Below are 12726 nucleotides of genomic sequence, written 5' to 3'. Positions count from 1 at the left end.
GGTGGACTGACTCATCTTCGCCACTCAAAATCTTATTCTGTTTCTCTAGAGATAAGAAGGGAAGGGGAAGAAGAAAACAGGACATAAAACAAAGATTTCACGTTCAAAACCCATATAAAGATCCTTGGGTGGGGAAGCTCTCCCTTTTTCTGCTTTTGCCGCTAGCCACTCAATATCTCCCCCCAAGACAGAAATAGTCAAATGGGAGAAGAAAAGCCAACAATTCCCCACTCTCCGCTCTCTTTCCTTACGGATTTTCAAAATCTTATTATCATAAAAACATGCAACCAAGAAAGAAACTCATATGATGTGATCCTTTGGATGTTTTCTCTATGCAAAGTTTTTGTTCTGAAAACTCCTATTGTTTTGCATATCTGATATGTGATCTCCCTCTGTTTCCCTCTGTTCTACATATCTAAAGCAAAATGTGAACAATGAGGGAAGAAGTAGGGAACTTGCCTTCTTAAGGAAACTTGAATGCTATAGAGAGGGGGCGTGGAAAGCGAGTTCACATGTATCTTAACTGAGTCAACATCCTCCTGCCAAGAGGTGTCTACTCGTGCCGTCCCCCACAGCAAAGCTGGTCCCAACTGTGACATGTGAACACACACCACCACTCTTGTGCTCAACATATCCATCCTCAGACACGGCAAGATCCAGCTACTAGGTATCATCATAGAACATCAAGACATAATACTCATAAACTAAGCATGTGCATGGCTAATCGCTAAAGATTAACCAACGACAGCTAATTAAAATAAATTGAAAATAGAACCAGAAATTTTTGAGCTAGGCATATATCCCGATGAAGAAGCCTCCAGTTAAGAGGAATGCATTGCTTAAAAAATAATGGGATTGAAACTTTTTCTATTCCAAAGATTACCTTCCCAATTGTAAAAGGAAGGAACAAATATCAATGATACATGAACAAATTTCATTCAGCAAACTACCCACACAAGTTTTTTCCTAACTTCTTTGTATTGAATACTCATCAAACTCCCTATATATTATAACATACACTGAAATCAACAATCATTTAGTGTTAGCTCTATAAATTTGGAGTGACTGGTATACAATAGGATGAACTTTGATGGAAAAAAGAATTACCTCTGAGGCATGCCACTATGCACTGCCGAGTCTATCAAAACCTCCGGCCTATCTTTTCTCATTTTCTTTTTCAATTTTCACTTTAGGTAAACACAAGTCTTCTCACTCCTGAAGCCAGAAAACAGAAATCTAAACACATATTTCAACTCTGCTCTTCTGACTTGGAGTATAGATCCAAATGGATCCTCAGTTGCAGAATACTTGATGCCCCCCAATAAGAAATTGAAGGGAGTTACTATAGTGAGAATGCGTCATCTTTGCCATTTATGACCACCTCCAAAACAAATGTTAGTGAACACAAAACGCAACAGTAGTTGGAGACGTCTAGCTAGTCACTTTCACTACTATGTCTATCTGGAAACAGGAAAAACAGGAGAAACAAGAAAAAAAATTTCAAGGGTCTTTTAGTAACATAAACTTGCAAAGAAGAAAGAGAGAGAGGGAGCGAGGGAGTTCTGTCATTACCTCCTGATCGTCTTTTCCCTTCCATGGCTTCTTTCTTCTCTTGGCAACTAGAGCAAAGGAAAGGACCATCCCACAGACGCAACTTTACTGAATTAGATGAGCCAGCATGAATTGAAGCACCCTCTCCAGGTTTCATCTCTAATTGACAGACTGCACACATGAACAGCTTAAACATGTTGCACAATGGATATTTTGTATCCAACCTGTATCCAGCAGAAGTGTTCCTCGTGAGATAAAACTACAAACAACACCATCTTGTCCTCATTCATAGAAAGCTATGCCCCACAGAACAGATACAAATGAAAGATATATGGTCTGATCCTTGAAATGACAATCAAAGCACAAATTTCATATTTCAACAAATACAGGATTCTCATAAGCACAAACCTTTCTGAAAGCATAGCAGATCCCTCCTCAAATAATTCCTCCACCACATCTGGCTCCATATATTCTTTATCAACATGAGAAGACGATTCAGAAGGCTTCTTGCGAAACATGGCCCTGAACATACCTTTTACGGGCTTCTTTGGTGGTGGCAAAGAAGCAGCTGGCTTCTCTTGTGGTAAGATATCAACAACAATGCAGGTTGTATCATCTCGAAGACCCTTCGCTTGTAAAGCTTCCTATTCATTGGAGACCAAGGAATCAGAAAACATATGAAGAAAGGCAGTTGATACTAAATATTGCAAAGCCAGAAGGGCATAGTGCTCCCAGCAGCAACATTTGAAGAGCATAGTGTGGACAAATATAATTCAGGAACGTACCTTCACAATCTGTGCAGCGGCAGCATCTGGTGGCATTCCGCGACAACAATCAAGAGCTACTTCAGCTGATAAAGCATCCCAAACACCATCACTGGAGATAATCATCCTACCACCAGCCATAGACAACTGCAGAAAATAACTAGTACGTAAAATACACTATTAATAACAATAGAAGTCAAGGAAAAGGTTTTCTAACTTGAGAAAAACACTACCACGGGTAAACAGTTAGCTGACTAGGGTAAAAAAAATATTAAGAGAGAAAAAATCCAAATGCAAAAGCACTTCAATGTGTGAGTATGGGACACAGGAGGATATGAAATTAATAGCTCTACTATGTCCTTCAACTATCATGAATTCAGAAAAGATACTGGTCCCAAGTTCAAGGAAATTCATTAAAGCCAAGTACATATCCAATTTCTTATCAAAGTTGTGTAAGGAAAAAAATATATTCGCAAGGGGCTCTGAAAGGAAATGTACAATAAACAATATTTAAGCTCAAAAGTTATATCAAGAAATAACAGATATCAAATAGAGTGTGCAGGTAGATTAAAACAAACCTTTACTTGCTTTACGTATGGAACAGGAACAATGAACTCCCCAACATCCATATCGCCAATGGATCGTGAAAGGCACAAGCCTCCAGGCCAACATCTCAAAGGACCAATCTACAAAATAACTTTACCATTAGGTCACCAGCTTTGACCCACACAATTAATCAAGCACAGTTTTTTCCTCGACTGCAGATACCGAAATTCTCCTTGGAGAACCTATTTAGCATCTTTTACAAGCATGTCAATATCATGTTTCTTAAATCTACTTCTAAACAAGATAGATACATAAAGAGTTGCTGCTAATTACAATTGTTACAGCTATAATTAGTAAGTTTTACAAAGGACCCCTCTAATTCACATCAATTATCAAGTTTTAATGTCTTTCTGGTATACTTGTCCACAGAGTCCTGTAATGTCTGAAACTAGCTTCTAGATTGTGTTTCCAAGTATTGTGGTTGCACATCCATTCACATAAATATATCTCAAGGGTGTTAAGTTTCACTGCTGGAAAGAAAAGGCTAAGAATCCAGAAAAACAACAAGAAGCACAGTTGTACAAAAGAGGAGATACCTCTGCACCACCACCAGTATTTAAGCGACCAACCTCACCCCCACTTGCAGTGATTCGTTCCCTCCTAATAAGATGAAAACAGGAAGTAGGACCTTAATATTTAGGGGAAACTTTTAAAATCCAGCAAACACTAAGTCAATAACTTACTCCTCTTCGTTACATTCAAGCCTATGATCAGCTGACAAGTAATATATTCCACCTTCAGATGATTCAAATATACAACAGGAATCACCAACCGATGCAACTGTTATAACCCATCCTTCTATTATCACAAAGGTTACAGTTGTTCCCGATGTTTTTGCTGGAAAGAAAACCATAATTATGTACGTGAGCTTTTATGCTCAAGCAAAATCATCATAAATAAGTAGAGAGGGAAAATAATTAATTGATGAAACTGCCTGGTGTGTTTCTGTTTGTATAGGTGGTAAAGTATCAAGCTGTACACTGATTGGTGGTGCCAACTTCACTATATCTAGACCAATTTCAAGTTGACATCTCAAGCACTATCAGTTAACTACAGAAAAAAATAGTCATAAACTAAAGATCTTCTATAATAAGATCATAGGAATATTAGACAAGCTGATCTAGAGATAAACATCTGCTAATCTGCTATCCCCTTTTTGTTGTACAAGAGAATGCACTACATCTCCAAGATAACGTCCATAACCAAATAGCTAACACACTTACCACCAGAGTAACCACACATAATGCAAATCAACTATCACAAAACAATATTGATCAACTTCCAAACTGCAACTCTTCCTACATATAAGCATGTTTCTCCAGGGAGATTCTTAATATAAATCAGTAAAACTCCACATCTTAGATGGACCTCACAGAAAGCAAAAAGCAGCACCAAAAGGAATGATATTGAGAAAATAAAACAGTTAGTTTAGTGAAAAAGGATACAATCTAACTCTTAATGGATATAAGCAAACAAGCCATTATAGAGGAGTGCATGAAAGAGATGCAATTTGCAAATAGTAGCAACCACTCCCAAAGTAACTGTACAATCGTAATAAAATTAAAATTTATATCTAGACAAATAGTCCTTTTTTTCCAAAAGTTATGCCATTAAACATATACTATACTCAGATAGTTTACATAAAAGCAAAACAAAACATCTCATACCTCTCTCTTGAAAATCTTTATCTGTTTTAACAAAGCCTGCAACCAAAGCCCTTGGAAGCGCAGCAACCCATTCATCCCTATTAAGATCTGTCGGAATGGCATTTAGGACATTATTAAGGAGATTCTCCTTAGTGTAAATAGCAGCAGCAGACCCATTGTGTCCATCAAAGAGCTGCAAAAAATGGTTTAGCATGACCAACCTATAAAAGGAGAAAAGTAAAAAACAATAAAGAACATTAAAGAAGCATCACTTTAGAAAATGATCTTTCCAAGAATTTCCAAAAGCAAATAGATGACGACAAGTATATTTGTGCGAAACCAAACAAATTGTACTGATAATTACACCAATATACATAGCAGACAAAAGTTTCTAAACCCTTATATTCCATTGATGCAAATTAAAAGTTTTTATGGTGAAGCAGGCAACTTTGTGCTAAAGCATATAGTATGTGATTAGCATTGATTCACTTCATACCCCGAAAACTGAGAATGTGGTGACACCATCTCCCATTGCTCTTTGGCATTCGGTTTTAAGCAATGTAAAGTCTTCACCTTTCTTGCTCTGGCTCGCTTGTCCGTGTACAATCTCCGGCCTTTCGATCTTTTCGTTTGCTAATTCTCGTTTCAGTAGAACCGACAGCGGCACGGTTTGATGATCGCCTTTCGAGGACATTGTTTCCAGATTTCCAAATCCAAACTCCACACCCGTAGCTAAAACCCCTTCTCTAAAACAATGCCTCTTAACTCTCAAAGAATTGCACTGAAAACTCCTGAAAGATACACATTGCATATTTCAATAATCAAATCTCATCAAATAAAGAATTGAATCGATCAATGATCGTCTGTTTTAAACTATATATTAACAATCAAGTGATTAGACGACAATGAATACAGCAAAAACATCGATATTTTCGAAAAAATAGGAAACCTAATGCATAAAAAATTTAAACGATCAGATTTTACATCAAAACCGAAAAAAAAAAACTAAATTAAAAAAAAATCTGAGTCAATGTAGACAACAACACATTACAAATATTCCTACGAATCTATTAATCATAACAGAAAATAAAATGAATCTCCATGCGGATATCGGAAGGAAAAGAAAAACAGAAAATTACAGAATAAAGAGAAGGGAAGGAGGAGGAGGAAGAGAAACGGCTGATAGCAGCGGAAGAAGGAGATTACGCACGAAGAGAAAAGACGACGACGCGATGAATTGGATTAGTCGCTGCGATCGAGAAAATCGGATCCCGGCGTTCTGAAAAAAATCCTTATTTTGTTGATTTGAAAAGTTTTTTTCTGAAAGAGAGAAAAGAAAAAAGAGATTAAAAAAAAAAAAAAAGAACACTCATATGGAAATGCAGCAGCAGCTTTCTTCTTGGTCTTTTGCCGTTTCCGACGTGGCAAAAACGGCGCGCTTCTAAAAAAAACCCCTTCGTTTTCAAGCCGTTGCATCTAGTTACGCTATGTTGACCGTTGGCCCCCACATTAGCTGGGGCCATTTTGACCGTTGGATTAACGATGATTAAGAATCAAAAGATCATAAGGAAAGTATTTTTGTGGACACTGGCCCACAACGAAATATACTCGTGGGTCACACGTTTACCGGTTTCCAGGGCGCCAGTTAAGCAAAACTACGCGTACGCGCATGATAGCAAAAAACTTATGAGGGGACTAAGTCAATTTGTCAATTTTCCAGCTCCTCACGACACGGGAGAAGCAAGCAGAAAAAAGAATATAATATTTATTTAATTTAAAATGAAACTTTTATTTTTCCGCCGGTTATTGTCACGTTGTTGTGAGATTGGTGGGGACCAGACAGGCTAAACCGATGGGCCCACTTAATTTAGGAACCAACTGTCCACTGTCTTTGCCAACCTAACCCTTCGACGTCCGTCTGGTCGACCGCGAAATTCTCGGCGCCAATTAACAATCTCATTAGCCAAAACAATCCCACTCGCAGGTAACCCCGTGATTATAAAACTTTAATGTCTCTACTCTACCGCGTTGGGGTTTGCGTTTTACAATTGGACTCTTAAAGGCGTGAAAAGATTAAGAGTTGTAATAAATGGCGCGTGAGAAAGAAGTGATGAAGATGTCAATGACAATATTTGTTTTTGGGTGTGTTTTGGATTCATGGAAAGCTGAGTAGTGGTAGCTAAGAGTTCTGTCTATTAGCATTGCAAGCTGGAAAGGCTGGAAAAGAGTGACGTGGGGAATGAGTTTGTATCGGTAAGAAACCTGTCAACATGTATTAGTCAGGGCTGCCTTGTTCTAAGAAAACATCAGAAGAATGATATTAGCTGGTTGCATCAACTATGGAGTGATATATGGAAGAGAAATTATCTGTGTTTGGACTTGGAAGTTGGAATTGACATTAAAAAGTTAAACATGAGGATATTAATCGTAATACGGTAGGTGACACAATGATATAATATGAAAAAATAAAATAAAAATGATATAATTTAAAATCTTAATAAAATTAATATTAAATAAGTTCGATAAAAATTAAATAATGAATTGTATTTAATATGTTAGTATGAATTATAACTTAATAATTTTGTGTTTTACACGTATTAAATATGAAATCGACAATCATATATACTAGAATTATTGTCTTAAAAAACCCACCGCAATAATAACTTGATTAATATATAGTTAATAAAATAGTTTAAAGCTGGAATAGACAAATCTGCGGGTCCTGGGATTAGGTAAATTTATGAACAAGGACAAGTACTTTCTCAACTATATGGTTTGACAAACCTTAAAGGCAAAATAATGGGAATTCCTTTAAACCTGTTTACCTGCAACAGGGAAATTAATAAAAAACAAGTGAATCCAATGTTGATTAGATATAAAGAAATAACAGTGGGGGCATAGGACTGGAAGGCTTCAAAGTAGATGCAAAAAAAAATAGATATAGAATATTGACTGCACTGAATGAGTCTACCCATGTTTAAGTCAGCAAATCCTTGCTACAGCTATCACTACATCAAAATATAGACCACAATCCCAGCCTTTCTTATCCAACCTGTCTTACTTTCCCTTGCTAAAAAAGCTTGTTTGATGTTTGAAATGGAAGTTTCAAGTGAAGTATCCCAGTTTCTGGCCCATGAAAAAGATAACAGTGATAGACTTTTCGGTTTTCTCTTAGATTTATTGATATGCAAATCATGTGCCATACTTGAAATGTCAATAGAGTGAGAGGCAAGGTGAATGTCTCATTCCTAAGAACTTTAGTAGGTCCCAAACCCAGAAGACTAACAAAGTATGCAACAAATTCCACATTTTGCAAGTTACAAGGAAAAAGATGTGGATTTGAGAATCGATGGATGTCTTTATCAAGATTCTATTGCACGTACTCTAATTTGATAACAATTGTTGAAAATTTGATGGTAATCATTACATAACATAGCACTAATAAAGTTCAAGAGATTAAGAAATATTAATGATTATCTAGCTTTAGCAGGTACATATGCATCAAAAATGATTACCCGAACTCTAACTCTGCTGGTATGGCTCCAATATTCCAATTGTTTGAAGCTTATAGTTTGGTACTTTGTTGAACCTTTCACCCTTATGATGTAAACCTCAAAAACCAAAAAGAAAAAGTGAGCATGCCTCCTTGAAAACATCAAAGCATAACAATATACCACAATATATCTCACTGCAATAATTCCCTAGAGAAAGCTCATCCACATAGACAAAGGGTGGTCTTACAAATATAGAACAAAAGAAGATGATTCATTTGATGTTGTTGGAAAGGAAAGATACAACAGCTAATGGTTTATCAAACGCTGTACATCCACACACATTTTATTGCAGATGCCTTGATTTGTCAAAGCAATATGGAAACCAACGGCAACAGAAAGGGGTTGTATACTGCAATCACAAACCATATTTCTAAAAACCAACTGATGAATGTCATATGGAACCTAAATTACAAGGGAAGGTCAAGTGTTGTTCATTCTAATTAAAATTTGAAAACCAACAAGTTTTCTTGTGGTGAAAACATGCAGATATCATCACTATCAGCAGCAATGATCAATCTCAAATCCTCTCACAAACTAAATCAGCTGACAACTAACCTTAAGTAAAGATATAGGAAAAGTTTTCAAAATTCCTAGTTTCCAACTAATACCACATGATTTCTTGGTCTAACAAAGGATTCTTATTACGTTCAAAAGTATAATAGGAGACCGGTTTTTAAACAATGGATCAGCAATGAGATTATTATAGTCTACACTCTATAATTAGGGGTAACTGATATGAGAAGTGAAAAATGATGCACATCTTCTATGATCATGCCTAGCAGGGGAAGTGTTCAAATAACACAAACGAAAGTCATTCATTCTAGTATTGGATGTAGAAGCAGTTCAAAAGAGGAAAAAAAAAAAAAAAAGGTTACCAGCAAACAAATGCAATATACCAAATCTTGATATACGAATAGATTTTCTAAGCTATGTTATCATCTTGTTAATTCCTTCTTTATTTAATTTTGGAATAAAGAATAAGCAAGTTCTACCCTAAACATAATTTTGTTTTCAAAATCCGATTTTGTGGAACAAGAACTAAGAACTTCTCTAATCTCGATTATTGGCATGTAGAGGAAGGCCAAAAGCCCAAACTTTTTTCAAAAACATGTATTAACACACAGAAGTCATTAGCCATAATGAATCTATGATATTGCTATCTAGTTATCATCTATGGAGAGAATAAACAACAACAACAACAAAGAGCAATTAAAACCTCGATTAAATTGATAGACAAACCAGACAAAATCAACCAGTAACATGTGATTGAAGCATTGACTTTATGAAGAAAGGAAAATAGGGCTCTAAACCAGATTCTAAGCTTTCTGCTTTCTCCAAAGCCTCTGCCCTGGCTTCATCCGAAGCATACACACGGTTGGCCAAATCTTAGATATCCTACATTTACCACAAAACATCATTAACAATAGTACTAAGTTTCAATCACCAACTAAAATCAAACATACAAAAAAGTCAAAAACTCCAACCAGCATACCTTCAATGTATCATCACTTTTTTCGACAACAACCTATTAAAAAGAACTAAGTGAAATAAATGCCAAATTTTTTAACTTCAATTAATACCATTAAACAGAATTAACGAAATCAATCACCTCTTTGAAAACAGGGGCGGGTTTGTTAGCTACATGACCCGATCTCCTTACCACAACCAATTGTTTTTCGACTGTCCGACGCTTCACCTGTTATTTCTGCTGGTTGGGGAATAAATAAACTTACCAAAGTAAGCTTATGCTTAGTACGAAGTTAAAAATTGATAAAGAAATTGCAGAGAGAGCAAACCGAAGGGGTTTGAAAGACTGGGTAAGAAGAGCTTGAAAGAGCTGGGAGAGATTAAGAGATTTCATTCTTAAATGAGTCGATCAAATTCAAAATCAAAATTTGAAATGATTTTTTTTTTTACAATTTCATCTCTTTCTTGTCCTTTTTTTTTTCTGATAGATAATTAATTGGTTCATTTGTAGCATAAAAACACGAAAACTCATCATGAAAACTGAAATGATGTTTGATACAAATGAGCTTCAAATGTTTCATTATGATACATTTGATCATTTGGAATTGCAAGGGTAAACATTGTATATCAGTGGTACTTATAGTTGTGAACACAGAGAAATGAACCAGTTCCTCATTGATGCCATCACCAGGTAATGCTGCAAGCAATAGTTGTACACAGCACGAACAGAAACACAATATAGGTTGCTCTCACCATTTTATCCAATACTTTTCACGGCTTAATGAGTCAGATCAAGTTTAGCACGTGTTCTTATCAGTTTCTAGCATTTTATCATGTCGAGAAATGTTAAGGATGTATTAATAGTCGTAAAATATTTAGATTCGGTTTTAATAAAATTTAAATTTAATTGAATTATTATTAAATTAAATTTAAATTTGAATAATTTAATTTATCAATGAAATCGAGTTTAGATATTTTTATATTAAATTCGAGTAATTTCTCACTCTAATCAAAATTTTTTTATTTTAATATATTTTTATTATTTTAATTATTAAAATATTTTTAATTCAAGTTTGAATATAAATAATCAAATATTTTTTAAATATAAAAATTTTAAAAAAATTTTATATTAATCGAGTCTAATCAAACGAATTTAAATAATTTAATTTTTATCTTGAATCGAATTCAAATTAAAAAAATAAAATTCGATCAAACTCAAATTAAATTTCAAACCTCAAATTAAAAATTGAGTTTATAATGCTATATATTAACTTGATCAGTTACACTATTAATCACGTTGTTAGAAAAAATAAATAAATAATATTAAAAAAATTTTGACTTTTGAGATATGATTAATATTTTTTTAAAGGTAATTATGTTTTTAAAATATAATAAAATTTTAAATTTTTCAATCAAAAACAACGAAAATGATTATATTACAAAATTTATTTATAATAAATTAATAAATATAAATTTTTATTTAAATGATTATAATTTTTTATATAATTATGATTTTTATAAATAATAATTTATTTACATTCAAATAAAATAAATATAACTATTTATCATATAATAATTATTTTTATTCAAATATAATTATTTAAAATATAAATAAAATTAATAAAAAACTAATTTTATTTATCAATAATTAAAAATTTTTATCTAACATAAAATGCACCACGTCCTAATCAACAGGTTATTCTAGCCCCTCTTTCAAAGCTTCGAGGTCTGTAATCCAACGCCAATTAGGGCTTGTCGCATGTACGTGACGACTGATCTAAAAACACGCACAGCCTGCATCGCAGTAAAGTCACCGTACATTTTATGTTAGAATAGATTTACTGCGATCGTTTATATCATTCAATTCCTACAACCGCTAGCTTTTCCAAACCGACTTGTCTATATACATTTAAGATAACAGAAATACACCTAGTTTCTGCCGTGTCGGTTGATAATTGGATGAGTACTTTATGTTTGACTTTCAAGTCAAGCTTTGGTCAGTTGAAGCCGACCGTAGGAGAACGCCCTCACTTTTCCTTTTCTTATTGTCTTCAAATTTTCCATTTTTTTATTTTTTAATTAAAATTTTGCGGAACCGATTTAAAAATTTTTTATTGGATAATTATAATATTATAATAAAAAATAATGGGTATGAAAATAAATGTGGCTTTGAAAATTGACGTCACAAAAATAGGATGAGTACTAACTATTGAAATTGATAAACTCGATTGAAATCAATGAGAAGGCATTAATTTAATTTGATTTATTCAGATTAAAAAATCTATTTATTTAATTAATTTAATCAATTATTAATATTCAAAACTAACGATGAAACAAATTGAATATAATTTATATAATATAAAATAAAATAATTTTTATATAATAATATACATAATGTATTTTTTGAATAGTTATAATAAATAGATCTAAGTTAATCTTAATTATTTTAATTAATTACTTTAATTCAATTTGATTCGATTGATTTTCAAAATAAAATCAACTAATACTTTTCTTATATAAAAATATATCTATAACTAAATTTTTGTTCATTTTATATTGTTAATTCATTACATCTATAATTAATAATGATTTTAAGTTATATTATTTGAATTTAAGTTGAGTGTTACTCATTAAATATTAATTTTTCATATTTATATTTATCAAATAATTGAAAAACACAAATGCTTAAAAGGAATGAAAAAGTCAAAATTATTTAAGTTTTAAAATTTTTTATCTGTAAGCAAATTTCACTTTTACTAGAAAATTAACTCACGCTTCACTGAAGAATTAATAAAAAATTTATAATATATATCTATATAATTCAATATTAAAAGTTAATTATCAAATATTAAAAAAATTTACATAATATAATATTAAAATATTACGTATAAAGAGTTTCAAAGTTTAAAGCACAAATAATATATTCAAAGGATAATTTAAGGAAACACTAATAATTTTGATAAGTAACTAAAAACAAAATATATAAGTCTTAATTAAAAATTCGTATAATATCTACATCAATTAAAAAAAATTTTACCCAAAATATGATTTTTATTCGTAAAAGAATCTTTCACTTCAAGCTAAATCAAGACTTATAATATAAGGCTAAAGCTCTAGAAAAACATAATCTATTAAAAA

General features: G+C 32.9%; 1 protein-coding gene across 4 annotated transcripts; it reads right to left on the bottom strand.

Annotated features, from left to right (window-relative positions):
* Nucleotides 1–798: 798 nt before the first annotated feature.
* Nucleotides 799–6139, bottom strand: LOC111316381 (putative protein phosphatase 2C 12). Of its 4 annotated transcripts, none has more exons than XM_022918374.2 (10): nucleotides 5778–6139; nucleotides 5064–5358; nucleotides 4589–4760; nucleotides 3605–3758; nucleotides 3458–3521; nucleotides 2894–3001; nucleotides 2337–2462; nucleotides 1960–2195; nucleotides 1573–1775; nucleotides 799–1461 (listed from the first exon to the last, which is right to left on the bottom strand). In XM_022918374.2, exons 2-10 carry the CDS (start codon nucleotides 5259–5261, stop codon nucleotides 1436–1438), a joined length of 1287 nt encoding a protein of 428 aa, XP_022774109.1. In that variant the 5' UTR covers nucleotides 5262–5358; nucleotides 5778–6139; the 3' UTR covers nucleotides 799–1435. The 4 variants fall into 4 exon arrangements, with proteins under 4 accessions (XP_022774109.1, XP_089614284.1, XP_089614286.1 ...); XM_089758158.1 differs by having other exon boundaries at nucleotides 5707–6025; XM_089758160.1 differs by having other exon boundaries at nucleotides 4589–4788; nucleotides 5707–5979.
* Nucleotides 6140–12726: the final 6587 nt, after the last annotated feature.

Source organism: Durio zibethinus, chromosome 3 (genome assembly GCF_047325235.1).
Source record: "Durio zibethinus cultivar Kanyao isolate XHJ-2024 chromosome 3, ASM4732523v1, whole genome shotgun sequence".
Lineage (NCBI taxonomy): Eukaryota > Viridiplantae > Streptophyta > Magnoliopsida > Malvales > Malvaceae > Durio > Durio zibethinus.
This window is presented reverse-complemented; position numbering and strand designations above follow the sequence as displayed.

Coding starts and splice junctions, on each gene's coding strand:
- LOC111316381 (XM_022918374.2), bottom strand. CDS start 5,261: ATGTCCTCGAAAGGCGATCATCAAACCGTGCCGCTGTCGGTTCTACTG. Junction 3,759..4,588: donor TAAAGATTTTCAAGAGAGAG/GTATGAGATGTT, acceptor TTTTCTTTCCAG/CAAAAACATCGGGAACAACT. Junction 1,462..1,572: donor AGGGAAAAGACGATCAGGAG/GTAATGACAGAA, acceptor TCCTGTTTCCAG/ATAGACATAGTAGTGAAAGT.